This window comes from Eucalyptus grandis, chromosome 2 (assembly GCF_016545825.1).
Source record: "Eucalyptus grandis isolate ANBG69807.140 chromosome 2, ASM1654582v1, whole genome shotgun sequence".
Classification (NCBI taxonomy): Eukaryota; Viridiplantae; Streptophyta; class Magnoliopsida; order Myrtales; family Myrtaceae; genus Eucalyptus; species Eucalyptus grandis.
Genome location: NC_052613.1, coordinates 4,470,063 through 4,496,240, shown reverse-complemented (window position 1 = coordinate 4,496,240; position 26,178 = coordinate 4,470,063). Strand labels below are relative to the sequence as shown.

At 41.2% G+C, this 26,178-nt stretch overlaps 3 protein-coding genes across 4 annotated transcripts; 1 reads left to right on the top strand and 2 right to left on the bottom strand.

Annotated features, from left to right (window-relative positions):
- Positions 1–3,179: 3,179 nt before the first annotated feature.
- On the bottom strand, positions 3,180–12,738 carry LOC104442337 (LRR receptor-like serine/threonine-protein kinase FEI 1). Of its 2 annotated transcripts, none has more exons than XM_010055732.3 (14): positions 12,571–12,738; positions 11,311–11,536; positions 10,735–10,867; positions 9,036–9,107; positions 8,880–8,951; positions 8,488–8,559; positions 8,236–8,307; positions 8,067–8,138; positions 7,861–7,949; positions 7,614–7,778; positions 7,168–7,500; positions 6,032–6,277; positions 4,826–4,959; positions 3,180–3,889 (listed from the first exon to the last, which is right to left on the bottom strand). In XM_010055732.3, exons 2-14 carry the CDS (start codon positions 11,408–11,410, stop codon positions 3,671–3,673), a joined length of 1,779 nt encoding a protein of 592 aa, XP_010054034.2. In that variant the 5' UTR covers positions 11,411–11,536; positions 12,571–12,738; the 3' UTR covers positions 3,180–3,670. The 2 variants fall into 2 exon arrangements, with proteins under 2 accessions (XP_010054034.2, XP_039162342.1); XM_039306408.1 differs by having other exon boundaries at positions 11,311–11,510.
- Positions 12,739–13,506: 768 nt separating this feature from the next.
- LOC104442338 (probable inactive ATP-dependent zinc metalloprotease FTSHI 2, chloroplastic) lies at positions 13,507–20,736 on the bottom strand. The gene is made up of 11 exons (XM_010055735.3): positions 19,126–20,736; positions 18,680–18,852; positions 18,304–18,405; positions 18,025–18,189; positions 17,744–17,884; positions 16,600–16,758; positions 15,781–15,866; positions 15,544–15,622; positions 14,840–14,962; positions 14,300–14,356; positions 13,507–14,217 (listed from the first exon to the last, which is right to left on the bottom strand). The coding sequence occupies exons 1-11, from the start codon at positions 20,471–20,473 to the stop codon at positions 13,999–14,001; spliced, it is 2,652 nt and encodes an 883-aa protein (XP_010054037.2). The 5' UTR covers positions 20,474–20,736; the 3' UTR covers positions 13,507–13,998.
- A 1,953-nt stretch (positions 20,737–22,689) lies between these two features.
- On the top strand, positions 22,690–26,068 carry LOC104442339 (phytochrome-interacting ankyrin-repeat protein 2). Its single transcript, XM_010055737.3, has 3 exons — positions 22,690–23,450; positions 24,892–25,063; positions 25,564–26,068. The coding sequence occupies exons 1-3, from the start codon at positions 23,313–23,315 to the stop codon at positions 25,782–25,784; spliced, it is 531 nt and encodes a 176-aa protein (XP_010054039.1). The 5' UTR covers positions 22,690–23,312; the 3' UTR covers positions 25,785–26,068.
- Positions 26,069–26,178: the final 110 nt, after the last annotated feature.

The window sequence follows — 26,178 nt, the reverse complement described above, 5'->3', positions numbered from 1 at the left end:
TTAAGTAAAACTTAGTAGTTAATAAGATCGTATATGTTATGTATGTGCCATTGGACAAGACGTTACCAAAATGATAGTGTTATTTACAATTTTACTTAGTTGTGAACTAAGATTATTGTAAACATCTTGTCCAATGACGCGTATATGATCTTATTAACTGCTAAGCTTTACTTACTTCGTGGAAAAAAAGAAAATATTAGTGTTTTGGCGAGTACATCCATTATTGTGGGGTGATGGTCTTAAAACAATCATCTTTTATCCAACATTGTTGGAAACTTCTGATCGAGGCATTGAATTACTTCGTAATGGTAAAATTATATACGTAGTTTTGAAGTAAAAGAAAATCGTAAAAGAAAATCGAGCAAATTAGGTGGCTTTTTAAAGTGTATTTAATGGTTTAATTTTTCATTGTTCAGTAGGATTTCAACATTTCAATTTTTATATTTTTAACCATGTGCAATAAAAATGTTAATAGAATAATGTATAGCGTTTAAAATTTTCATGGTTTTAAAATAAAAGAAAATCGAGTGACTCGGTTGTTCTTTAAAGCATATACAATGGGATTTGATTTTCCATTATTTTGTAGAATGCAACTTTTACCTCCTTGTTTTCTAAAAGTTGTAGAATTTGGAGAATACAACTTTCACTCAATTTTTCCCAGTGAAAATACAAGGCAGTAAACCAAAGTTTCATTCCATGGTGGCAGATCTTCTCGTAGCGGCTACTCTTGAAGTCACGTGATATGAACTGTCAGTCCAAGAATCCGCTAGGCACCACCAGTGCTAGAATGGAGCTTTTGAAGTCACTTCAGTGAACTCGATTGGCTCAAGATTGATCCAGCCTTGTTGTTTCTGATCTTAATCATGGCAGTCTTAGGCCCTGTTTGGCAACACTCCAAACAAAGTGATTATTTCGATTTTTGTTCCTGCACCGCCGAGAATCGCGTTTGGTAAAAATTTTGTTCCCTAACAAATTTGTTCCCGTAATCGCTTTTGGAGTAGATTTGAGAATCAAAAAAATTTGATTCTACGTCCGAGAATCAAAAAAGAATCAACACGATAAAACTCTTCTTCTTTCCTTCCGCCATCACGCGACCGTCGCCCACCGCCGCCGCCGCCGCCGCCGCTCGCCACCGCCCGCCGGTCGCGGCCGCCGGTCCGGCGAGCTCGCCGGAGGCTCGCCCGGCCGGGCGAGGTCCGGCGATCTCGCCGGAGGCTCACCGCCGCCGGACCGGCGAGCTCGCCGAGGCTCGCCCGGCCACCGCGAGGTCCCATGAGCTCGCGAGGCTCGCCCGACCATTGGCGAGCCTCGCCGGGCCGGGCGAGGCCCGCCCGGCCACCGGCCGAGCTCGCCTAGCTGACCGGTGGCCAAGCGGGCCCGCCCGGCCCCCGGCGAGGCTCGCTGTCCACCGCGAGGCGAGGCCTCGCGAGGCCGATCTCGGCGAGGCCGAGGCTCGCGGGGCTAGGCGAGGCCGAGGCTCGCCGGGGCTAGGCGAGGCCGAGGCTCGCCGGGCTAGGCGAGGCCGAGGCTCGCGGGCTAGGCGAGGCCGAGGCTCGCCGGGCTAGGCGAGGCCCGCCTAGCCACCCGGCCGGCTCGCCTAGCCCGACCGGTGGCCGGCGGGCCTCGCCCAACCCCGCGAGCCTCGCCCGCCCCGGCGAGGCCCGCTCGTCCACCGCGACGCTCGGCCTCGCCGATCCGGCGAGGCCGAGCCTCAGGCGAGGCTGGGCGAGCGTCGCCCACTGGGCGAGGCCGCCGGCGACGCTTGGCCGACGAGGGCTGCCGCCTCGGCCGGCGACGCTCCGGTGAGGTCGCCGGCCCTCATCCGGCCGGTCGCCGGGTCCGGCGACCGCCACAAGAAGAAAAGAAAAATAGGAGAAAAAGGAAAAAATGAAAAGAAAAATGAAAAAAGAAAAGGAAAAAAAGGAAAAAAGGTCAAAAAAGAAGAAAAAAAGTAGAAAAATAATTTGGAACAAATCAATGGACACGTTATCAAACGCAATTCTATTCCGTAATCAAAATTTTATACGATTACCAAACACGTTTTTTACTCGCAATCGCCCCTTCAACAATCAAAAATAATAATTTCTTGTCGAATCGCCTCTAATGAACAAATCGTGCCAAACGCGCCCTTAGCGTCGCTTTTGTTTGGTTCGGGAGTCCAAACCTTGCCGGATAGCCCGTCGCCAACCTGAAGCGGAGTCATGTGGAGGGACTCGGATGGCATAGTGGGGAAATGTTCACGAGGTTATTCCTTCGAAGCAAATATTTACTGCGCTTGAATGAAGGAGAAATGGTTTTGCCGTATGAATCATGACATTGCTCCTTTTACATTAGATCTGTACAAATTGAGAGACATTAGGCATGACTTACAAGACTCTCGGCCGGTACTTTCCCCTTTGCATAGTACGCGGGGCTACGTTTGCGTGCGTCACCAATGTCACTCCGAGGGACATCCTGCTTAATTTCATCCAGAAACAATTTGGCTGAGTTTGAATATCATCGAAACAGGGATGCTCTTGGCTCCGTTCTCGTAGCCCCGAAGCCCCAATTTACACTGATACTTGGCTTGACAATGCGCCGAAGTTCATCACTGAATCAGACAATCACTTTGTGAAATGTTTCGACGCCTTTAATCTGACGGAACAGCGAATATCTCTTCATTCCACCAATCGATGTGGAATCTATTGGTTTATGGAGAGGTTAGGGGCTAGAAGATCTTATCTGGCGTTTACTGAATGATCTCCTCCTGCCAATAGCTTCCGAAACTAGCTCGCTCGACAGAAGAACGGAGAGATATAGCGCTTGTTCTATCATGTCCAACTCCTCGTGCACTTGACAATTGTTATTAGATCACGAATTCTTCACGCGGTGCGACAGATATAACATCTACCACGAATTGATCGGTGCTTCATACCAGCCATTAAGACTTAGCACAAAATCAACAAGTTGGAGACAAAACCAAGAAAGCTAGCAGGCTCAAGGAATTTTGCGGTGTGCCAGCCACGGTACCAGAATAGTTTCGCTCGAGACTTCTCTTATTTGGTGACAGCACAGAAAATCCCTGATTTGATGCTTATCGCATTCCTGTTTCTCTACCAAAAGGGGGGATAAAGAAAGGCAAAATTCGTCATTGGAAAGGATAAATAATAATAAGCAATTGCAGAAAAAGAGATGCTGTCGACGCATACCCAACAAATCGACTACTGTAGTTAATCATAATATATTTTACAAAAATGGCATGAAGAACAAGATTCCTTCTCGCAGGTACACAAATTTAACTTTTACAATGTCATATACATTTTAATTTGACAAAATAAATGCCCGAGGGAATCACAACAAAGAAAAAAATAATAATGAAAAAGAAAACAGGGGGTTGAATATATGACTTGCCACAAGTGGAAGTTTTGTTGCCCTGGAGAATCAAATTTTGGACCGCATCTGTGCAAAATAATGACGCCGCAAGTCTTGCTGATGCTCGACCTAATGCTCAGAAGTCGAGGGGAGCTCCGTGGCAGCGTGTTTCTGATTGCCCACATATCCATTTAAAAGAATGAAGCCAATTTGGAGAAGAGAACCGCTTGGATGCCTGAGTTCCCTCTCACTCCATTTGTTCACCAACTTTACATTTATGGATGTGAATCTCAACATATCCGTCTTCTCATCAGAAAATTCAATCGGAGTTGGAATCATATAAATCACTTGGGCAAGGGGTCATGACCTCAGACTCAAGTAACTGGAGCACCCTGTGCATGGTTGGCCTATCCTCTGGGCTAGAGGAGACGCACTGAATTGCGATACCAAGCAGAGCATCAAGACTTTCCGTCTGCACACCCTCACACTGTGGATTGATAATCTCTCGTTGCCTATTTTCTGAGAGGAGGAAGTTTAACTGCCAAGGAAAATGGTTGAGTACTACGCCTATACTCAATCACAATCACACAGGCACATGCATGCATGTAGAACACAAGCACATGCATTGGCATTAATCTGGGTGGTTTCTGGAAGCAGTGGAATTAATTACACAGAAAGACCTGAGGGACTTTAGATTTGAGACAAGTACACTCCAATGAGATATTATAAGAAAAGGGCATCCAGCTTTCACTTATTTAATACTTGGTACTAGAGGATCCTGAAAGTTTTGAGGAGGAAAGAAGAAAGCTAGACATCTAGATAAAGTTGATTCTTCTCTGCAGAATAGACCGCAATTCAGGTCTTAATGAGAAACCAGATCAGGTAACAAATTCTAATAGTACCAATAAGCTACAAAATTCCAGTAAAGCTACCATAGCAGGCAAAAGGTTCTTTGCAGCATTCCTCTGCATTTACAGTTTCCACATTCAAAATCTTGTTATTCTCGGGAGAACTGAAGCAAACATTTTATACACTCAGCAGAGAGCATCAAATGCACTTGAAAGAGATATGTAGACTACTACAAAGTTTCATATCCCATTTCAATTTCCTGAGAAGTACACTACATAGCCTTTGCTTTCCAATTTGATTAAGTAAAGGAATCATGGTTTTCCATGGTTCATGGACCATGGTTGATTCAATGCGTGTGACAGACAAAAAGCTCTTTGCTAAGCCTTAAAAGTTTTATACACCCAAAAAGCACACTTAGAGAACATTCTTGCGTTATTCTTAGAAAGAACAAGAGATCAACAGGGAGTTAACTTCCTGTGATCAGTAACATATCCGTCAACCAATTTTTAGAAAAATTTCAGTAACTCATTTCAATTTAATTACCCGCATCTCAACTAGAATCCTATGCAATTCCAATAATTCAAGATAATAAGAGCCAGCAGAATGACCATCAGTTTATACGTACCCAGCCAACAACGTTAAGGCCTTTCTCTATTAGCGTAGCATCAGTCGGTCGCTTTCCACTCAGTATTTCAAGCACCAGGACTCCAAAACTGTAAACATCACTCTTTTCAGTTGCTCTACCACTTTGCATGTATTCTGCAAATATAGTAGTCAAGGAATTCAGGAAATGTCAAAAGTTAATAACCTTAGTAAAAGAAATAAGCCAGACCAGAAAGATTCCCTCGAGAGAGTTAACCTAAAGACTACACAACTAAACCAAAATTAACAACACGTGGTCCATAGCTTACTGGATGTTATCATGAGAAGTATGACAAAATATAAAACTGCAAGTAAAGAAATCTCTGGTCCATCTACTCTGGTGCCGGTTCCTTTTTGATCCTTGCAGTTTTGTCACTTGACATATAGTTAAACTTTCACAAAGTTGGAGACCATCAGTGGTCCAATCACACTCAAAAAGTATGACAGGATGAAAATGGCGACAGCAGGAGTGTGGACTAACCTAGCAAGGCATGCACGTCAAGGACTAATTGGGAATATTATTCCTACTGAATGATATTGCAACTATATCCATTTTCTTACAGCTGGTTGAATCATTCCCTTGCAATTCATTATGTTACAGGTTGCACTCTCACTGCCTCATTAAATGGATTTCATGTACTTATTGGAAAGGACTTATGAAGGCCAAAAAACCAACAGTGTAGGGGTGAAATATCACAATGTCGGACAATACTAATTAACATACCATTTTGCTGAAACGTCAAGTTAACTGCTAAAGCTATAAAGCCTTGTCCGACCACATTGACTTCCAGTGAGAGCTACCATCAAGGTCCATTTAGTCAATCTCCTAATGTTAACTACTTCTATTCACTTTGTCGATTTGGTTTCATGCCAAAAATCCAAGATAACTTAATAATTAAAAAAATGCCGATGCCCTGAATGCTTTCTTGATGGACTATTTTGGTTGTTTAAAAAATTGTTTAGATATAGGTCAATTCCCTCATTTTAAGGCAACTGCATGATCACTGTCCAAGAATGACATGCTTTGAGCAGCAAAGAGAGGATTTTGCTTAAAGTAATAGCACCAAATGAAAGGACCATGTCCTTCAAAAAGCAAAGTCAAGGTATCTTACAGCTAAACAATTTAAGACTACGGCAAGCAGAAACGTCCTTTAATACAGCTATTCATGGTTAGATGTTACATTCTTACCTGGTGCTAGGTAACCAAATGTTCCAGCAACAATGGTTGTAATGTGAGACTCCTCATCCTCCAATAATTTAGCAAGCCCAAAGTCAGATACTCGTGCCTCCAAATTACCATCAAGCAAAATATTGCTCGACTTTATGTCACGGTGAATGATTCTTGGGGAGCAATCATGGTGCAGATAAGCAAGTCCTTTAGCGGCTCCTACAATGATATTACAACGTGTCTCCCAGTCTAATTGCTCGGATCTTTCTGCATGAGCAAGCACATCAAGTTATTTCTTGTTCTTTTTTTTTGGGGGGGGTTCATAAGCACATCAAGTTATTGAACAGTCCAATTTACCCAATTAATGAGCAGTGCCACCAGATGCTTATATTAAACTAAACTATAGTTTACTAGACAATAATGAGGCTAATGTTGTCCATTTAACAGATAATATTACAACAGCTCCTATTGCCATACAAAAATAAGAATGACACAACAAACAGTCTGATGGGCCACACAAGGGTAGAACCTCTCCCAAATTGAAATGATGTTCAATTGATGTAGTCATGACTATCCTTCAATCAACAGAGGTATAAAAGACAACTTCTGCAAGGTATTTAAATAATTCATGGACCACAAAGTTAATTTTCACAGGCTCGTTCCATTCCATCACCAAAAAATTCTTTATTTGTGCCAGTAGTCGTCACCAATCAGGATCTGGTAGATTATTCCCCCCTGTATCTACATCAAATGGACCTATTTAGTAGTCATAGAACAATGTTAGACCTAGAGTATGCCAACACACCAATAACTGAGATACTATCTCTGGCCTAAAATAGATCCCCCTCACTCACCCTGTTCTTCCCATCTCTTCCTATACTACAACCAATAAAAAGCAGAGGTGCTACTGATCAGCTTCCTGCCTTGTTTAGAAGGTAGCATCATATTCAGCACGTCAAGGCACATCATGTCATCAATAAGCATTTCCTGCCTATCAGACTTATATAAATGGCAAAACAAATAGTGTTGTTTATGTCAGAAACAACAATATCATGCACAGAAATTGGGTGCTGCTAGTACACAAACGGCAGAAGTAAATTTGTGAATGTGCTGCACTGCAGATTTCTGTAAGAGAATGTACAGAGATAAACACTCACCGTGCAGTGCTTCATCAAGGCTACCACCAGATAAGAAGTCATAAATCAGTAATTTTGCCGTAGGAGAATTACAATATCCCCTCAAATTCACCAAATGCCGATGTTTTATGCTTCCAAGAATCTCGAGCTCCCTTTCGAAGAAGCGGTCAAATCCTTCATTGATTTTGACAATTCTTTTCAATGCAAACACACTACCATCATCCATTGCAAGCCTGTACACAGTTCCAAAACCCCCACAACCTATTATATGTTCCTCGTTCAGTGTCTCCAATTTTCTTATAATGTCTTTCGATGAATAAGGCAAGTCTCCATGAAACATGACAACTGATGCACCTGAAGCAGCAGGATTATGTTTGAGATTACAAAAGTTGACAAACTTACGTGATAGGAATAGCAATATAAAAGATGCTCAACAAATATCTTGAATTTTTTGCAACAGCACACACCACCATTGATATTTATAGCAAAACCCTTGGTGTCATTTTTGCCAAATTTCTTGTACAGAAAACAACCCCAGAAACACATCAGGGCCACCAAAAGCAATGCACCCACAGTGGCAGATGCACTTATAAGCAATCGGCCAGAGTTCTTCTTTACACCTTGACTTTGAGCTGAAAGACATAATAACATCATGAGGTAATAAGTAGAACACATTCAACTTTCAGAAGTTCCAATCAGCACATCCAGCAATACCTGATGCAGGAGACAAGGGATTCGTAGAAGGTCCTCCGTTACATGCCGCATTGATCTGTTTTCCACACAGACCCTTGTTACCTGTAAAGCTGCAAAAGATATTCTCGTCAACCAGTAAAATGAAGCAGAATGCTGTAGATTATAATGCATTAAAAGAAATGGAAACAAATAAGAAAGATCATTTAACTGCAGAGGTAGGTACTTACGAGCTTTCTGGAAAGTTGCTGAGTACACCATCAGATGGAATTGGTCCAGCAAGAAAATTAGCAGACACGTTGCTTCACACACAATCAAATCATAATGAGAACGTTAGAGTGACATTTTCCAATAAATTATAATCAAACTTCTATTGTCTAGTGTCAACAACAAACTCACAAGGTAACAAGTTTATTCAACTTTCCAAGAGAAGGAGGGATTGAGCCACTTAGAGAGTTGCCTGAGATATCCCTGAAAAGTCAAAGACAAAAGTAAATAATTCAAGAGAAAAGAACTATTGGCCCTTTTAGATGACTCGCGCACTCTCTCCCTCTCTATGGGGGTGAGTACAAGGATGGTTGCACAGAGCTGAGGCCCATTGCTAGAAGAATTCACCTACAAGATCCTAAATAAGGAGAACAAATAACTCACAGATTTCGTAGATCGGAAAGATTTCCGAGCTCACTGGGTATTAGACCACTTAAGTAGTTACCCTGCAAATAACTGCCAAGAAAACAAGCTTGCTTAAAAATCAACTAGAAATAAACAGGAGGGTACTCTAATAAAATTTCCAAAACAGAAACGTAACCCCCCACCCCCACCCCCCTTTTCCCATATGCGTGATGACTAAGAATTTCATTAATACAATTCTGCAATGTGCCAACAGCAGCTTGAAAAGAAGTCTAATCTCTGTATAAGAATCAAAAAAAGAAAAAAAGAAAAAGAATATCCAGATTCTATAAAGGCAAACAGGAACAACAATCGCAGCCATCCTGCAAATGAAGAGCTATTTCAATCAATAGAGAATCCAAGTTAGAACTTACATTCCCTGCAGCTCTGTGCAGTTCCCCAACTCAGAAGGAATTGCCCCATAAAAGTTGTTGTCATGAAGAGATCTTTAGCAAAATACACATATAAAGGATTAGATATAGAGGGAAGAAGAAGAGAGGAAACAGCAGAAGGAAACTGATGATACATACAGAATTCTCAAGTGCTCAAGCTTCCCAAGATCCGGTGAGATGGATCCACTCAATTTGAGATAAGAGAGAAATCTGGATTCAACATAGAGGAAGTTTTTACTTCAAATCAATATAAGGGAATTTACTCTTGCGTTTTTCAATCTTTTTGAATTAAACATATTAAAAATTTTAATGTATCAAAGAAAGGAGGGAGAGAAGAATAGGACCATTTATTATACCATTGACACACTAATGAATCTTAAGGACTAGTCTAGGGGAATCCAATAGAAAAATGAGGCAGGTTTCATTTCTTTGGGATGGCATTCATGGGAGATCAAACCATGTGACTGAATGCATACCCAGAATCCCGTCATCTACGCAAGATATGCATGCAGAGGAATCATGTTTAACTTGACGATTACTGGCAAATTCTAGTTAAACAAAGCTCAGCCTAAATCGTAAACCTTTTTCTAGTTATGGCAGCACCCTAAAAGCAAAACTGTTCAAACCACCATAAACCTTCTTCTTAGTGAAAAGAACCTCAAAATGATCACCCGCAAGCTGTGCATCCCATTACCAAGCAATGTTCCATAAACACGAAAGACTACAACTGCCAAGCGCTACACCGATTGGCATCAGGAACATAGATCCTCTTTCTATTTCACTCGTCTTTAATGAGATCCAGACAGTGAAAATGTGTTCTCATAATCTCCTTAAACACCCAATTAAGGTCTCAAATGGCCTTGCGTATATAAGATATAAAAAACGTTTTTGGGTTATGACACAGTTGCAAGGCTAGTAGAGACACCAACACTTGTCTACCATTTACAAGCTAGATCAACGATCAGTTTCAAGTCCTTTTCTCTTTACTCTTGCATTAAACAAGCTCCTAAAAACTATTCAGGATAACATTGTCCAGTGTATGCTTTTGAGGTTAATTGACTTTATCTGCATTGCATGAATAAAAAATCTCCATTTTGTTGTTCTGCTGGACACTTAGGAGTGCACCGGGCTATCAAGGGTTATAAGAGGATCTATTGGGGGTTTTCACCCAAACTATAGCATGCCAACTGCTAAACTCACAGCATATTTTAACAATGTACAGAGTGGTAGGTAATCCTCCATCATTTCTGAGCAGTGTGTATAGGCGGTGGAATCTTGTAGTTGCTTCTTCGACTGAAATTTGAGATAGCTAAGTACATTATAAAAAACTCAACGTTAGGATGTTCTTTTCATTTTGGAAGGCTCAAAGTTCTTCAAAGAAAACCTGCAATCTTGCATTAGATTTTAAAATCTCTTGCTAGTATTTCCCGATGGCCTCACTATCCTCCCAAGCACTCATCTTACCCAAATCGAAGGGTAAGAGACATTATGGGAGCATAAGATTTTCTTAAGGCAACATAGCTAAGCACTGATGATAACAACTTTGACAAAGTTCCCTAAATTTCACACACAAGATCTTCAACGCACGAGTATGTCAATTGAGGTTTGAGCTCACAGTGCTAACATAGTATCTGCTTGACACAACCTTTTCAACCAGATAGAAAGTGAATCAGTCAGAAGTTTCATGAACCAAACTAAACTTGACACAGAATAGTCAGGTCACACATCTAGAAGAGCTTGTAGTCCTCTCTATTCCCAAAAGAATAATTACAGAAATAATAGGAAGCCATGTGCAAGAGGATCAATTAGAAGTTCTCCAGATAGGTTTAGAGCTTACAAATATATTACACTCTTTGATGCATCACAAGTCACTCCTTTCCATCCACAAGGATCAGGATCCTCCGGTCTCCAGTGAGAAAGGATGTTATCTGAACCAACAACTGCAGATCTAAAGTTCAAGAGCGCCTCACCTATGAATGTATGAGTAAGATGTCTTAGTAAAAATGCTCATGTAGATCCAAGACGGTGTCCATTAAATATTCCCACTCTCAAGAAACATGAGCACATTAATCCTAAAAAACACTTATCTATTTGCTTTTTTATTCATGTAGCCTAAATGGCAAAGAATGAAAATTAGCCCGAATGCCAAAGAATAAAGTTTCAACTTTCACAAACTCGAGCTGATAAGAAATGTACAACTACGAGTCTACGAGAGATCTGATCCATAGGAATAGTAGTTCAACTATAACATAATTGAATGATACTATATCTGATGAAAACAGTATCCTAATGGGCACAAGTTACAAGCATAGGGCAGATACAATGATACTTTAATGACAACACTTTGAGTAGAAATTTTACATCAGTATTCAAAATTTTGATAAGTGAAGATCAAACCAAAAGGTCACCGTACCATCAGGGCTGAGAGCTGTACTTTTGTTGATTGAACCATAAAGCAGTAAAAGGCAAAGCAACCATACTCCTAGGCGATTCATTTGACAAGTGCCCATCATGGCACTGGTCAAGCATAATAAAGCTACTCCAAATCATCTGATGTGCCAAGCTCTAGAATAATTGAATTGCACATATAGCTACAACTGCAAAGATGCCATCCTGAAGGAAAGAAATACGATAAAATCCTGAATGACAGAAAAAAAGAAGGAATTAATGAAAGGCATTTAGAAACTTCATTAGTCATTGAGTTTAATAAGTTTATATTAAACTGATGTGCAAATCACTCATAGCAGAAAACATCGACTGTCCTAAACAAGTAAAGCAGTTATATTGCTACAAAATAAATGACGGACAACCAATAAACCGTTCAATCATTTAAGTGGACTATAATGTAGCAAAAAGCAAGGGGAACAACGCAAATTCCTATTGAGTAATCCCATCATGATATGAGTGCCTGGATAACAACACTAATTCCTTCCTTCAGATCCACGCTGAAGACAAAGATACAAAATTGCTTTGACATTTCCAAAATGCCCACATAAAATATCAGTAACTACAATAGTAAGTACCTAGCACTAAAAATTGGAATCGAGATTGACAATTCAAAATGCGCGAGTACATTGAAATGCTTTTGATGCTCTCAGGGCATGGCAGAACCAGGAAAAATCAAGCCATGAAGATGGAATTTCATAGCTTTCTTCTCGTTTCCAGAAGTTGCCAACCTTAGCGATATTCAGTAAACAGAATTATACTGCAAAGACACGCCTAGGGGACCAAGTTCATGACATGCACAGTATCTAATCAATTCCCGAGAGTAGAAGAGCTTCAGAGAAATCACGACTGAAGCGGCTACAGGATCAGTCACAACACCAGAATCCCAACAATAGCATCATGATCGCAGCACCTACATTTCCCCCAATTCAGCACCAAGAACTTCGAAACGAGCAATCGGCACTAAGAACCGCCATCATCACAACCCAACCCAGCTGATTCTTACTCAAAATGTTCCCCGAGCACTAACTAGCTTCCAGACGCATGCCGCTCGACCGCGCAATCGAAGCGGAGAAAAAGACTAGAACCGACTAATCGAGCCGAAACCCAAAGAAAAAGAAAAAACCGAACGGCCACCGACGCCCGACCCGGAATCGAGCTCGGCTCTCGGACAATCGCGACGGGAAATCGAGCGGCGCGGTAGGAATCAGAGAACGCCGGAGCGCACCTCGGGCCCGATCCGGGCGACGCCGGATGAAACGCGCCGGAAACGCGGGGCTGCGGCTGCGGCGGAGAAATCGTCGGCCTCCACCGAGATTCGGTCCGATTGCGAGGCGAGAGAGAGAGAGAGTAGAGAGTAGAGAGAGAGAGAGAGTGTGGGGGTGTGTGGATGATGTGTTGTGGGGGTGGGGGAATAGATGCTCTGGAATTTCAAAGTGGACGTCGGAGCAGCCAAAGGGAGCCGAGTGGCGTCGCACGTGGGACGGAGACCTCTGGTACGTGCAACCGACGCTCTCATTGATATTCCCCCCAAATTTCTTTTTTTTTTCTTTTTTTTTCCGTCTCCTTTTGCTGGAAATTCATTTTTTCTTATAAAAATTGACTAAGGTGTTTTATCCGTTGTTCCGGAGCCGAGGCGGCCGACCCCACCCCCCGCTTCACATCGACAGCCTGTCATGTTCTCTCTCTCTCTCTCTCTCTCTCTCTATGCAAACGTCATCTGAGTTTAAATGGGTCTAGTCGTGATCAATTGGCGGGCCCGGGCCGGCCTCCACCATGACCAAGTGCGGTGAAAATCCTAAGATGCACTAGCGTTAAACCACTGCTATCGATCTAGATGAACTCCGTCGGCGATCCGGCATTAGTCGAGACGGAGATTGTGGCGACGCAGCCACGCCGGAGGAATGTACGCTGCGGTGCTAGTGATTGTGCATCGCTCCACATCAAGGGCCTCATCAGCGGCTCCCTCCGCCTCAAGGGGTGCGAGCCTATCTGAAGCCGAAGCGAGGCGCCACGCTTGGCATGCAGGTGGCTGGGCCGGACACGAGCTGCTGCCAAAGAGAGGCACGGTTGCGGGAGCGCCTGGTGGTCGGTTTTTGTTGCATTATATAGACTAAAGAGGCCATGGAGGGAAATAGAGATGCGCGCTGGGACTGCATAAATCTTCACCAGTTTGAAGTAGGTATCAATCTATCTTATTCATCAAAGAATGGAGGAACAGAAACGTGATCGCCAAAACTTGTTCCTGTCATCATGCCATTCCATTACAATTAGCTGATAGAGAGAACACAGCGAATTCGAGAGAGGCATTTCCATGTCGCCGACTACAAAACCCTACGGAGGAAAAGGATGGACGACGAGATAAAGGAGTATGCCGTTTTGTTCTTCCCAAGCTGCACGACAGACAAATTGGCCTACGCCGGAGAAGCTCAAAACGTTCCCCCATCAGTTCGTTCAAATGGCAATGGAAGTGGACTCAGTATTAAAACCTGCCAATGAGCCGAAGCGGTACTTCCAATTCGTTAGTCGATGGTGATGGCTGTGGTGACTGATTTGACTATTCCGCGCTATGGTCGAGCCCACTATGGTGTCTGGAGAGCGATTCCTTTGGGGATGCGAATGGTTCAGTATCAACAAAAAAACCACGCCATGTTGCTCACACATGCTTTCCCACGACAGCTTCCTTCTGATTCATCATCATCATCTCCTGAAACTTCTCTCGTTTAGCAGCCCTGATGTCGAGTATGCTAGGTGGCATTGGTTTGAGCGAGCCATGCAGCTCGACTAGTTGGAAAAACTCTTGTTTTGTTAAGCTTTTCTTCCGAACCAGTTCGTCAACCACAGCATCCATAAGCTTCCGGTTCAGCTGAAGGATCTGATAACGCAGAGAAATTGTTAACAGGATAAGGACAGAGCAAAGTGATAAACAGAACATTTCATCAAAGACGGTATGTTACCTCCTTTGCACGATTGTAACATTCATTCACAATCCGTAGAGCCTCCAGATCAATTTCCTGAAATTTCATAATTTGCTTATCATATGCACATCGATGGGCAAACAGCAAGAATTGTAACATGGACTAGATGACTTATCTGACTTAATCTACTTGGACCAGTAGTTACTCTCAGAAGTCATATTATAGAAACAGGTAGCACACAAAGGGAACAGGCTGAGGGATGTTTCAAAAGGAAGAGTTCCACTAAAATGTAGTCTTTGGCTATATTTAAGATGTAACTCCATAATTCAAAGCACAAAAAGTTGAATCTCTCTAACAGGAGTTTTCAAACCACGCACAGATTTCAAACATCATGTAGCAAACTCCCATAAGTTAAAAGAAAAAAAATTGGCTACATGATTTTGCCTGGTGTATCTACTCTATAAGGTTGTGTGATGTCCAATACGATACTCATTGCATGCACTCATACAGTCTGCAGCCCAAAAATCGTGATACCCAAATTATCAACTAAACTGTAAAGAATAAAATAGCTGCACTTACGTTAATATGATCTGCAACCCACAAATTGGTGACTCCATAATGTTTCTCAGAGAGACCACCAAGAACATAAGTCCTTGCTGCTGACCTAGCATTATCCGCGGTTTCTGCCCATATGGTGCTCAACTGGATAATTTAATTGAGAAGCTTATCAATTAATCGGCTGAGATAGCTCAATGGAGATAAAGGCTACAACACAGAAATATATGACTCACAAAGAATTAGTACACCAGCACCATACATGCAGCAAATGTCAACTGATTTTATACATGCAGCAAACGTCAACAAAGGACTAGCCCATTTATATTTTCAGAGCCAATTCAAGGTGCAGAGCAATTACAGTCGTAACTTTCTAGCTTTTGATGCGCTGCACTCTATTTGCAACTTCCATTGCATTTTTCAGTTATTTTCAATTGCTTAGGTTATTTCTTTTTCTGACAAAATAACAAAATTCAAAATTCAAACAGAAATATATTTCAAATGATTTATACAAGGAGATCATAGAAGTTTCTATCGTCACTTCCACTTGCTGCAAGCAAAACAATGAACCCCACAGATAACATACTTAATCATGGAAAGCGGATGCACTTCCCAGCTTTAAAATAGTAGTTGATTATTAGATGAACAAAAAAATTTGCACAGATGGAGATGGTTTTAGCATGATACATTATTAAACTATAAGTCATATAGCACAGAATCTTTTCTACCTGACCCTCGCCATACCAAAGTTCATCGGCAGCACGTGGAGCTAGTTGAACGGTGATATGATCTAGAAGTGACTGCCGACTGCATGATAATTGGAACAGAATTGGATTAAAAACATGCACGTACTCCACAGTTCACATTTTAAAATCACAATGACTTCTAAGCTAGATAAGCTTCAATGCTGTTATAACAATTCATAAAAGCACCAAGTCAGAACTTGGAACTAAAAAAATTCATACCTCAGCATTCCTTCTTTAAACTTCATATGATCCATTTTCATCCTCACATAACCCAATTCCCTACCAGCTCTAGGAGCGATAGTGACCTGCTCAGAACGATAAAGTGTTATATAACCTTTCCCAACTTCACAATAGATATATGGCAAAGCAGTGAATGAATGGACAAGAGAAGCTCCACAGAAATCATATCCAACTCAATTTTGAAGAAAAAACAAAGGTAGCACGGCTAAAAACATAAAATTGGTTCGATATGTACAGCAACATACAGATAACAGGAGGATAATCACCTAGAAACCACTTTTTAATAAGACACTATAACTTAGTGTAAATCCCAATGTCCAGACCCATTTAGTACTCCACATACCTTATGCACACAAATACACTTCTCCTATTAGCTTGGGAGTCTGGGACTCTTGCTCAAATAAGTTTTCTAAAGTCCTATGCAGTGACTCAAGCACAATACAGCAGTGTCCACTATCGCATCGCATAGAACTACATAATTTGAAAGGAAGGTCAAGATAATTCTTAACAAAGGGCAGCGAAATTCCAAATTTCAACTGGCTTTCTATTTGGCCTGCAAGGAGAAAATTGTGTTTCAAAAGGCCATTTTCTGTTCTGTTGCCATTGTCACATGCAGTGGACATGACACCAAGAAAAGGCTCCGGTTATAAAGTCGGAATTGGGATATCAAACACACAAGGGAGACGGGAAAAAAATAATATAACACCAGTGACAAGTGAAATAAAGACAGGACAAGTTTAAATTGCTCAGGGATCCGCACAGATATTAATGGAGAAGAAAGGTGCTAAAGAACCATACAAACTCGATATTTCTTAGATCAGGGAAGTTGACTGCCACGACAGCCATAGCTGCTTCATTAATAGCCACTTGCTTCCATGTCTCAGGGCTCCTCTCTTTCCTGTCTAACATCCCTCTTTCTTCAATTTGTGCAGCTTGTAGCAAGTCATCAGTAGTGATCTGCTTGAAAGCAAAAATAATCCCATACAACATATCAATGAAAGAATCCAGAAAACTAGCACAGAAGCAGCAATTTCTAGCATCAGGGCAGAAAGCACCATCTAGCATTAATAACAAGAGAAACTATATGCCCACTCACACATCGAACTTGGAAAAGAAAATGTTACACAACTTCATCTAAAATAGTTTGCTGAGTGAGTAATCTTAATTTCCTCAGTGATCAAGACTAAAGTGCCAATATGGAGTTCAGAAATTATCAGGAAACCAATATCAGAAGAGTTCTTTGACCAAAACATTGACAAGATGCACATTCAACAATTCTAGATTTTTCCCCAGAGAAGGCACAAGGAAGTTATGGGTAGGCCAAGGAAAAAATAGGCATGGGCAGTGACTAAGAGATAAGCAACTTCTGTTTTTTGGATACAATAAGAGATTCTGAAAGAACATGAACTCTTGCTAGTACCAATGAAGGAAGTTATTTCTGTATCCATGTCAATGTTCCATTAAGCTAAGCTAAGTATTATCAAATAAGTACTAAGTGACAATTTCTATCCTTCATCCAAGAAGAACAAGCAGAATAACTTCAAGCTGTTTTAATAATTATCAATCAGATGCAGAACCTTTTTGGGCTTAGATGATGACTTCATCTCTCACAAAAAAAGCACTATCATCATAGGGCTGTCTCATTTTTTAGCCTCAAATGAACTCAAACTACTCAACAATTTCAATGGGTTCGATCATTTTGCCCAAAAGAAATTCCCCCAAAGCACTCTCCACTGATTAACGGCTTCTGGAACTTGTTGAATATCTAAATGGAGTTTGCATTCTGATCTTCAATGCTGTCTTGACATCCATTCCTCTTGCTCAGAAAGGTGATTCATCAGATAGTTTTTATTCGTAATAATTTTCACTATTCATTCCACAAGGGAGCTAAAACCACAATCAAGACAATATAAGAAAAGTTTCACTCCAATTGAAGCATTACCTCAGTTCTTCCATCACGCATCATATTTATAGCAGCAACCTCCACAATGTTAGCAAGCTCTGCACCGACCATTCCGTCGGTCATGCTAGCAACAGCAAGATAGTCCACATCCTCAGCCATCGCCTTTTTCCGAGCATGGACCTACATTGAGATCATTCAATGGTCCAAAAATTAGTATTAGCCGATGAGATAAAGAGTCGAAAAGAAAAGGACTTCAGATGACACAAAAGTTAATAATAACTCGTCTTCATTCAACAAAGTTGCCAGGTGTAAATAATCACCTTAAGAATTTCCACACGACCTATCAAGCCAGGTTTTGGGATATAGATCTTCCGATCGAACCTTCCAGGTCTCACTAGTGCAGGATCAAGTATGTCGGGCCTATTTGTAGAGGCAATTGTAATAACTTCCCCTCTTCCTTCAAACCCATCTAAGCATACAAGGAGCTGAAGCGCATACATGGTAAACAGCAACAAGCATTAATTCTCAGATAGGACTTGTTATATCTAGAGATTCATGGATGTTTTGCAACAGCGGCATAACTCAATATCACAACTGACCTGATTTAGAGTAGCATCACGTTCTTGTCCGCCAGATCCCTTGATCAATCCACGTTCCCTTCCGACAGCATCCAGCTCATCAATGAAGACAACAGATGGAGCCTACAAAGATCAACGTTTTAAACTACTCTGCCTAATCAGCAACAAAACTAACAGCTCACAGAAGAGACTGAACCAAATATCAAGATATGAAGATCATGGTATCCTGAAATGAAGTATAATCATACTCTGCTTTAAAGAAGTAAAGATCAGCCAAAACACAAATGAGTTATGATGATAAAATGAAACAAGCAACAAATGGGCAGATAAGATGAGTAATTAACAGAAAAGCACCATGGACAAAAAGTGTAGCGGAACAGCTATAGATGAAAGTTACATTTTCTCTCGCTTCCTGGTAAAGGGCACGGACACGAGAAGCACCAACACCAACATATATCTCCACGAATTGAGAAGCGGAAATGGAGAAGAAGTTTACGCCAGCCTCACCAGCCACAGCTTTGGCTAGCAAAGTCTTCCCAACACCAGGGGGACCACAAAGAAGTATACCACCTAGTTATTAAAAGAAGACAATGATTGAGAAGAACAAATTAACTGAGTGGAAAAAAAAGGGAAAAAGTCATGAGAGACAAACCGGGAGAATGAAAGGGTAGAAATGATAATGCCATTAGTAAGCCAACACAACCAATGTATCGACATCTTTTACATGATGCATATCACATTAACATGAACTAAGCAAAAGTTTGCAAGTAGTAAGACATCGATACACCTGCCCCTACTAGTTACTAACAATGCTGTGTCATTGGAGATCTCTGAGAAACAAACCTGGTATTTTCACTCCTCTTCTCCGATACATCTCACCATGTGTGAAAAACTTAACAATCTCCTCAAGCTCAAGCCTTATCTTCCCAAGACCTGCAACATCAGTAAACTTTACATCCACGCCTCTCTCGAGATACTGGGGGAGTCTTTTATTATGCGCCCTCCGAACTCTGGCACCTGACTTCATGAACTGCATTGCCATCTTCATATAAGGATTCTGTTCTCCTCCTTCTCCTCCCTCAATCTCCTCATCATCACCCTCTATTCCTTCCAATTCTCTCTCCAACTCCCTCATTTTCTTCCTCTCCTCTGCCTCCGCCTTCTCAATCTTCAATCTGTCCTCATAATCCTTTTTTTGCCTCCTATAGCTTAACACCACGGTTCGATAGAAGATCACGAAAAACACCAGACCGAGTGCGGTTGCTACATTTGTGTCCCCTGCCAAATCCGCCCACACAATTGCCATCTGCCGATAATTCTTCCTAGCTTCGCGCAAAGACTCCTCATACTTCCTCTTCCTAATCTCCTTCTTACTTTGCCTCTCCTCCTCTCTCTTCTGCTTTTTCATTGCCTTCTCGATCATCTCTCTCTCCTCCCTCATCCGAGCCAACTCCTCCTTCTTCTGCCTCTTGAATTCCTCCCTCATCTGCCTCAACTCCATCGCCCGCTTCGACTCCTTCTTGGGCTGCATCAGCTTCAACATAAATCCCGGCACACTCCACATGAACCCCAAATACGGTGCAGGCACATCCGGCTTCTTAACCGGAGGTGTGTACGCATTAACACAAGCAGAATCAATACTCAACTGATCCCACATATCCCAAAATTTCCTATTCCCATCTATAGAAGGCAACACAGTCCTCAACACTCTAGAATCCTCCAAAACTACCAGAACAGGCTCTACCCTTTGCCTTAAACTAATCCCGGGTGGCTTTATGACATGCTTAAGCTTGCCCTGTTTCTTTAGTTCTACAATGTCAGTATAGGGAATTCTATCAGTAACTAAAGGAAGCCCTTTGGACCAAGATTTCAGCTGCTCCGGGGTCAACGCTTCGGGGGCTTTCTTGGCTGACCTCTTCTTCTCCGAAACCTTGGTAGCCGCCGCGGCGGGCTGAGGGAGGGAGGCGTAGATGATGGTCAGAGTCGCAGGGATCGACAGGAAATTGAACTGGGGTCTCTTCGTTTCGTCCTCAGGATGGTGCCCCTCGTTCCCATTTTCCGGGGCACGAATCCGGCAACGAATTGGAGGGCGAGTGGGGATTAAAGACGAGTTTTTGGGTTTATTCAAATTGGGTTTGCGAATTGCGCGAAAGGGGAGGGTCGAAGAACCAAGATCGCAATGGAAGGCCATGAATTGATAGCTTTTTATGCGCAGCGTGCAAGCGCTACATCGTCAAGAAAAGTACGTGCATATATAAAGATTCTGGGCTGAAGAAACGTATATCGGACAACCTGGGGAAGCGAAACGAGAACCGCTTCCTTCAACCTTCAGGGCGATTCCGCAATGTACTGGGCCGAGCAGCAGAGCAGCTTGCGCGCTCGCTGAGTAGAAGAAGATGAACAGACGTCGGAGTTCTTGGAGATAGATGGGGAAGAGAACCGGGGCAACGAGTTTTCTTCCCTGATCACTTTGTTTTAGCCCCGATGTCCTCTTTTTATATTAAACGATCGACAAAATAAAAAAAAAACAAGAGCAGTCACTGCCCTCATTGGAAAAATTTTAAATAAAAGCCCACGATACCCTCTTTTTCTCTCAAATAAAAAAACATTATTTTAAATAAGAGCAACAAGTGCCCGTACCAATTTTTAAATAAGGACTTGGAGTGATTATGATAATTTTCAATAATGACTTAATCTTGCCAACCGACAAAAACTTCCGGCCGATTAGAAGTATTTTCGTCCATATACAATTTAAATTAAATTGGATTATATTATAAATTAGAAATTAAATAATAATAAATAAATAAAGAGAGAAAGAGAAATCACAAATAAGGTGCTAAAGCAAGGGCCACCGAGCCTGCACAACAACTAGCGACCCTTAGTCGATTTGGGTGAGGGCGGCAACCCTTCCCTAAATCTGGGAGAGGGTTTCTGCCTCCTCCTGTCTCTATTAAGGGCATAACCTTCGCCTTTAGTTTGCTAGGGTCGTTGACCCTTTCTTAGGTATCAATGACCTCGCTGGCATTCAATCTATGGGGCGACGGGTCTTTTTTTAAGGGTTTCAAATTTTTTTAAAGAAATAAAAATTTTAAAAGTTAAAAAAGATGAAATTGCTCTTGACATTTGATGAGTTCAGGCTTTTATTTGAAATAAAGTTTACTTTAGACTCTTATTTGATAAAATAATAGCACTTTGGTTATTTATTTAAAATAATGTTCATTTCAAGTCCTTATTTAAGAAAATAAAAACACTTAAGGTCATTATTTTGAATTTTCCTTGCACTCATCCTTAACTAGGACTAGTGCAATTATTATTATAATAGTGAATACACACATCACAAAAGATGTAATGCATTAAAAACCATCAATTTTTCGAAAGTATTTGATTAGCAAATGCCCATGAATCAATCGTTAATAAAATCTTAGGAGGAATATCCATTACTATTGTCTTTGATTAGAATGAATTCATAATTTACAGTGGCACTTATGCCTCCTTTTTGCTTTTTGCAAAATTTGCGTAAGAAGATATTTTGGGAAAGCCATAATTAAATTAATCGCAATCAAACTCTATTCTAATGATTATCCTGTTGTTTAGTGTTTTAGTAAATAACAAAATGCAAAAGTGTGCATAATATGCTGCTTTTTTTTTTGTTGAGCAAAGCATAATATGCTGCTTTATTTTATAACTATTGCGCATGAGAATCTAGTAATAGTCGATTGGATTTAAGGAAATTTTCAAGTTTGAATTGTACCTCCTTTTTCACTAAACCAAAGAAATATATTATCAGAGACAACGAAAGGTGAAGTTTATGAGGTTACATTTCCGGTTGAAAAAGAAGAGTGATCACTTTTCAGCCATCCCCATTAAAAAAAAAAAAAAAGATGTCTAACACCATCAAGTGCAGTTGGTATTGAATAAAAAACCATATCCTAAGATGTGTATCCGTTCAAAAAATAAAAAAAAAAGATGTGTATATTTGAAATATGCTGCAATGATTAAATACATTTGTTTCGTAAAAAATAAATGATTCATATCATATTTTTTTTAAAAATGATTGTGCATATTATTCATAAAAATATTTAACATGAATTGTTATTGATAATGACAATATTATTTAAATAATATAACCAAATTATCTCAAGGAAAAGCGAATCCGAAATTAATGATTTCGTGCAAAACAAACTAAGCATTCAAACTGTTTTTCAGTTTAGTTCATTAGAGATTTTCTATTTATAAAAATAAGTGGAGAGGAAAAATTAAAGCGTTTGTTTTTTTTTTTTTTTTTTTGGGTCAAAAAATAAAAGCGTCTGTTTTTTTTTTTTTTTTTTTTGAGCAAGAAATAAAATCGTCTGTTAACCGACAGGAAATATCGTCTCCGTTTTGCGTCCCTTTTTTTTTTTTTTTTTTAATCCTGGCAGGAGGCAACCCCGCCGCGTGAACAAACAGAAATCTCTCTTCTCTCTCTCTCTTTCTGTCGTGGGGGCGAAATCGAGTCCGTCGTCTAGGGTTTGGTCTGGTCACGGCAGCAGCGTCGGCGACATCTCCTTCCGCCGCCGCCGTCGTCGTCTTCCTCTTTTCCTCCGATCGCGTCCTCCCCGATTCCCCTCCCAATCGCACCAGGCTTCGTTCGCGTTCGACGCTGATCTCTCTCTTCCTCCTCGAATCAGGCACCTAGGGTTCCGGCGGTCTCTGCATCGAATGATGTACATATCACCGCCCTCCCGTCGCGTCCTCTCTATCGCGATCTATGTGAGCCTCCGCGTGTTCGGACCCGGCTTGAATCCGTTCGCCCCCTACTGCGTCGCCCATCACTCCCTCTCCCGCTAAATTCGCTCGCCGCCTCCCTTCTCCTTCCTCTTTGTGTTTTTTTTTTTTTTTTTGAAGCGTCTTGCTTTCTGCCGCCGGGAGCTTTCTGGTATTTGCTCGCGCTTGGCGGAGCAAAATTGAGTCTTTTGCTCTGGGGTTCCGTGGTGATTGATAATACCGGTGCTTGGTAAAACCTGTTTCGGCGGTTAAGTGTCTGGAGGATCATGCCTCAAGGGGAGGTGGCTTCGATTCGGAGGAACCCGTCGCTGACGAGGAGGCGCTCGTTCAGGAGCAGGGTCGATGGGGATGACAGGGGTTGGACCCTGCTCCACATCGGTGCTCGGAAAGGCGACCTCAGGCAGGTCGGTGACCTGATAACCTTTTTAATGCTGTTCCTGTTGTTTTGGGTGTTTATACCGATTGTGTTTGGTTATTTTGTTTTTGTTCCCGTTAGAAGATCATGCTACAATATATCATAAGACGAAAGGCTATCGGATTGTAGTGTAAAGGAGTCTAGCGTGAGCGTTTTCTTTGGGAAAACATGCTTCTTGCTCGCCTCTTTGTCTGTACTATACTAGTGAGGGAAAAGAGGGAAAATTTATGTTGGGAGATGCTTTTATCTATAAATGGTTTTAGTCGAGTTGTTTTTCGTCTATGGGGAAGCAATTAGCTAAAGGAAAGAATAAAACATTGGTTATTAAAGACTTTTGCTGATGTCTATGCAACACAACTTGAAGAATATTGGGAATTTATTGCCCTTGTCCTGGTAGTTTAAAAATATGATTATAATAAATGCAACTTTTGACAAGGTTTTCACATAATATAGATCAAGTTAGCTGTACCCCATATCAAGTGTTGAACTTGGTGAGGTACAGCTGGGTATCTGAAAGTTCATGCATGATTGGTTCCTGCTGAATCTACCCAAAGACTTGTGTTCTGCCTGCCTATTTCTTATGTAAACAATGAAGATTCTGAGACCTTGACTAGTGATTTTTGATGAGGGTTTTGCTGTGGATGACCCCTACTGCCGAAATGTTGCAAATGTCCCCTGGCTTGTCTTACACTGTCCGAATATTGGTTAGTGAGCTTAGTCCCTTCTGGACATGTTTGATTAGCGGACTTATTCCCCTTTCTTTCTGGCAATGTTCATAATTTTGAGTAGTGATGCTTCATACAAGTAAAGTGGACAAAAAAGAAGATGATTGAATGTCTGCTTATGTAAGGCTGTGGGGATTACTAAGGTTGGTGCAGTTAGTTTCAGCAATTAGAGAGCTAATCTGATTTTTCTTAATTCCTTTCTGCATGGTCCTGGAGTAAGATATTCAATATAAACTTAGAACAAACTGTTCTCTTCACAAGTATAGAGCTGTCCCTTGAAGATGAGTAGCATTGCAACAATATGCAGTATAATACATGGCTATTACAAATAAGCAGATTGAACTTAGTAGTGATTAATTTTAAAGCCTATGATGCTCGATTCACAAATGCAGGGACGTTGTACTCATTGTGTTGTTTTCAATTAGAGCAACTTGTTGACAACAATTTATGCAATGCTGGAACTGCTTGTCTTTTGCAGTGCATGATTTCGTTTTTCACATATATCATATTTTTTATTTCCATACTTGTCCTTTGATTTTCACTTCGTCCCCATTTTCGAGAAATTTGTCAATGAAATTGAATTGTGTTTTGTTTGTCTTTTCCTAATGCAATGTCCTGTCTGACAGTTTTGGGGGTATTTTTCTTATCTAATTGAATTCTTTTTTTCATGAAAGAAGTTTGATTAAGCTTTTTTTTGGGGAACAGGTAAGGCGCCTTCTTGATGAAGGAATGGATGTGAATGTGGCTGCTGGGGGCCCCAAATCAAAAGGGGTAACGCCACTCCACCTTGCTGCTGAGGGTGGCCACGTGGAAGTCATGGATGAACTGCTCGAGCGAGGTGCAAATATTGAAGCTAGAACAAAAGGAGCCTGTGGCTGTGAGTGCCTTCTCCTATGTTCCCACGCTTACCCTGAACCTACTTAATTTCTGATCTTCTTAATGGAAGGCAGAATAAACCTTAATGTACCTTGTTGATGTTTGTTCTTTTGGCAAAAGAATTTGGTTAATGAGTGTATCCTTGATGCACTTTCTTTCTTGCTTGAACATAGGGAACTTTTGAAAGTAATCAAACAAGGGAAGATTGCAACTTTCTAGTTTTTGACTTTCTTCTGATGTGTATAATTAGTGCTTTGGAAATTGAAACCCTCTCTGTCAAGTATGCTTATCTAGTTTTATAAGGCGCTTGTTAACATAACTCTCGACAAAATATCTCTTCATAACGACAACAAAAGCCTTCCTCACTCATGGGCTTTGGTTAAAACCCTTCTCTTTATTGAAATAAATACTTCTTGGGAAACTGAGGGATTCATAACTTTGCATTTAATTGCTCTTGCATCCTACGTGGTTCACTGATATTTGATTCAATGTTTGACCCAGGGACACCTCTCCATAGTGCGGCCAAAGAAAGAAAACGGGAAGCAGTCAAATACTTGATAGAGAATGGAGCCTTCTTGCCTGATGACATAAATGATTGCAGATTCAATCCACCGCTGCATTACTGCCCTGGCCTTGAATGGGCTTACGAGGAGATGAAGCGTCTTCAGCAGGACAGCTCATCTGCTGGTGAGGGCTCCTCCTATAGCTCGGAAAGCTTATGATGAGTCTTCCTACACGCTCGGGACTCAGAAGCCTCTCTTATGAGCTGACATGGTCACCGTAGAATGAGGATTGCATTGCTAGTGAAACATGCCATCATCCCACTCTCTCTATCTCACAAGCGCGTCTTCATCTTGTAGTCTTTGTTCTGATGTTTGAAGTTAAACACAGTACTCTGGTGTATTTGAAGTCGATGACTTTCTTATTATGTACTCGAGAACCATTATAAGGATGATATCTTGTAATAAAGTGTCAACTTTGTTCTCATTTCATCAGGAGTTGGTACCGGGAACTGAGATAGCTTTAATTTCCTTGTTATGTTTGGTGTGGACTACGAATGAGTAATTTACCTGCCTTTTTCTATTCCTCCAATAGAAGAAAATATCAAGTCGGAAG

Coding starts and splice junctions, on each gene's coding strand:
- LOC104442337 (XM_010055732.3), bottom strand. CDS start 11,410: ATGATGGGCACTTGTCAAATGAATCGCCTAGGAGTATGGTTGCTTTGC. Junction 10,868..11,310: donor TACAGCTCTCAGCCCTGATG/GTACGGTGACCT, acceptor ATACATTCATAG/GTGAGGCGCTCTTGAACTTT. Junction 8,952..9,035: donor CTTGAGCACTTGAGAATTCT/GTATGTATCATC, acceptor ATTTTGCTAAAG/ATCTCTTCATGACAACAACT.
- LOC104442338 (XM_010055735.3), bottom strand. CDS start 20,473: ATGGCCTTCCATTGCGATCTTGGTTCTTCGACCCTCCCCTTTCGCGCA. Junction 18,853..19,125: donor AAGAGGAGTGAAAATACCAG/GTTTGTTTCTCA, acceptor TTTAATAACTAG/GTGGTATACTTCTTTGTGGT. Junction 14,218..14,299: donor GTTACAATCGTGCAAAGGAG/GTAACATACCGT, acceptor CTGCGTTATCAG/ATCCTTCAGCTGAACCGGAA.
- LOC104442339 (XM_010055737.3), top strand. CDS start 23,313: ATGCCTCAAGGGGAGGTGGCTTCGATTCGGAGGAACCCGTCGCTGACG. Junction 23,451..24,891: donor GGAAAGGCGACCTCAGGCAG/GTCGGTGACCTG, acceptor TTTGGGGAACAG/GTAAGGCGCCTTCTTGATGA. Junction 25,064..25,563: donor AACAAAAGGAGCCTGTGGCT/GTGAGTGCCTTC, acceptor TGTTTGACCCAG/GGACACCTCTCCATAGTGCG.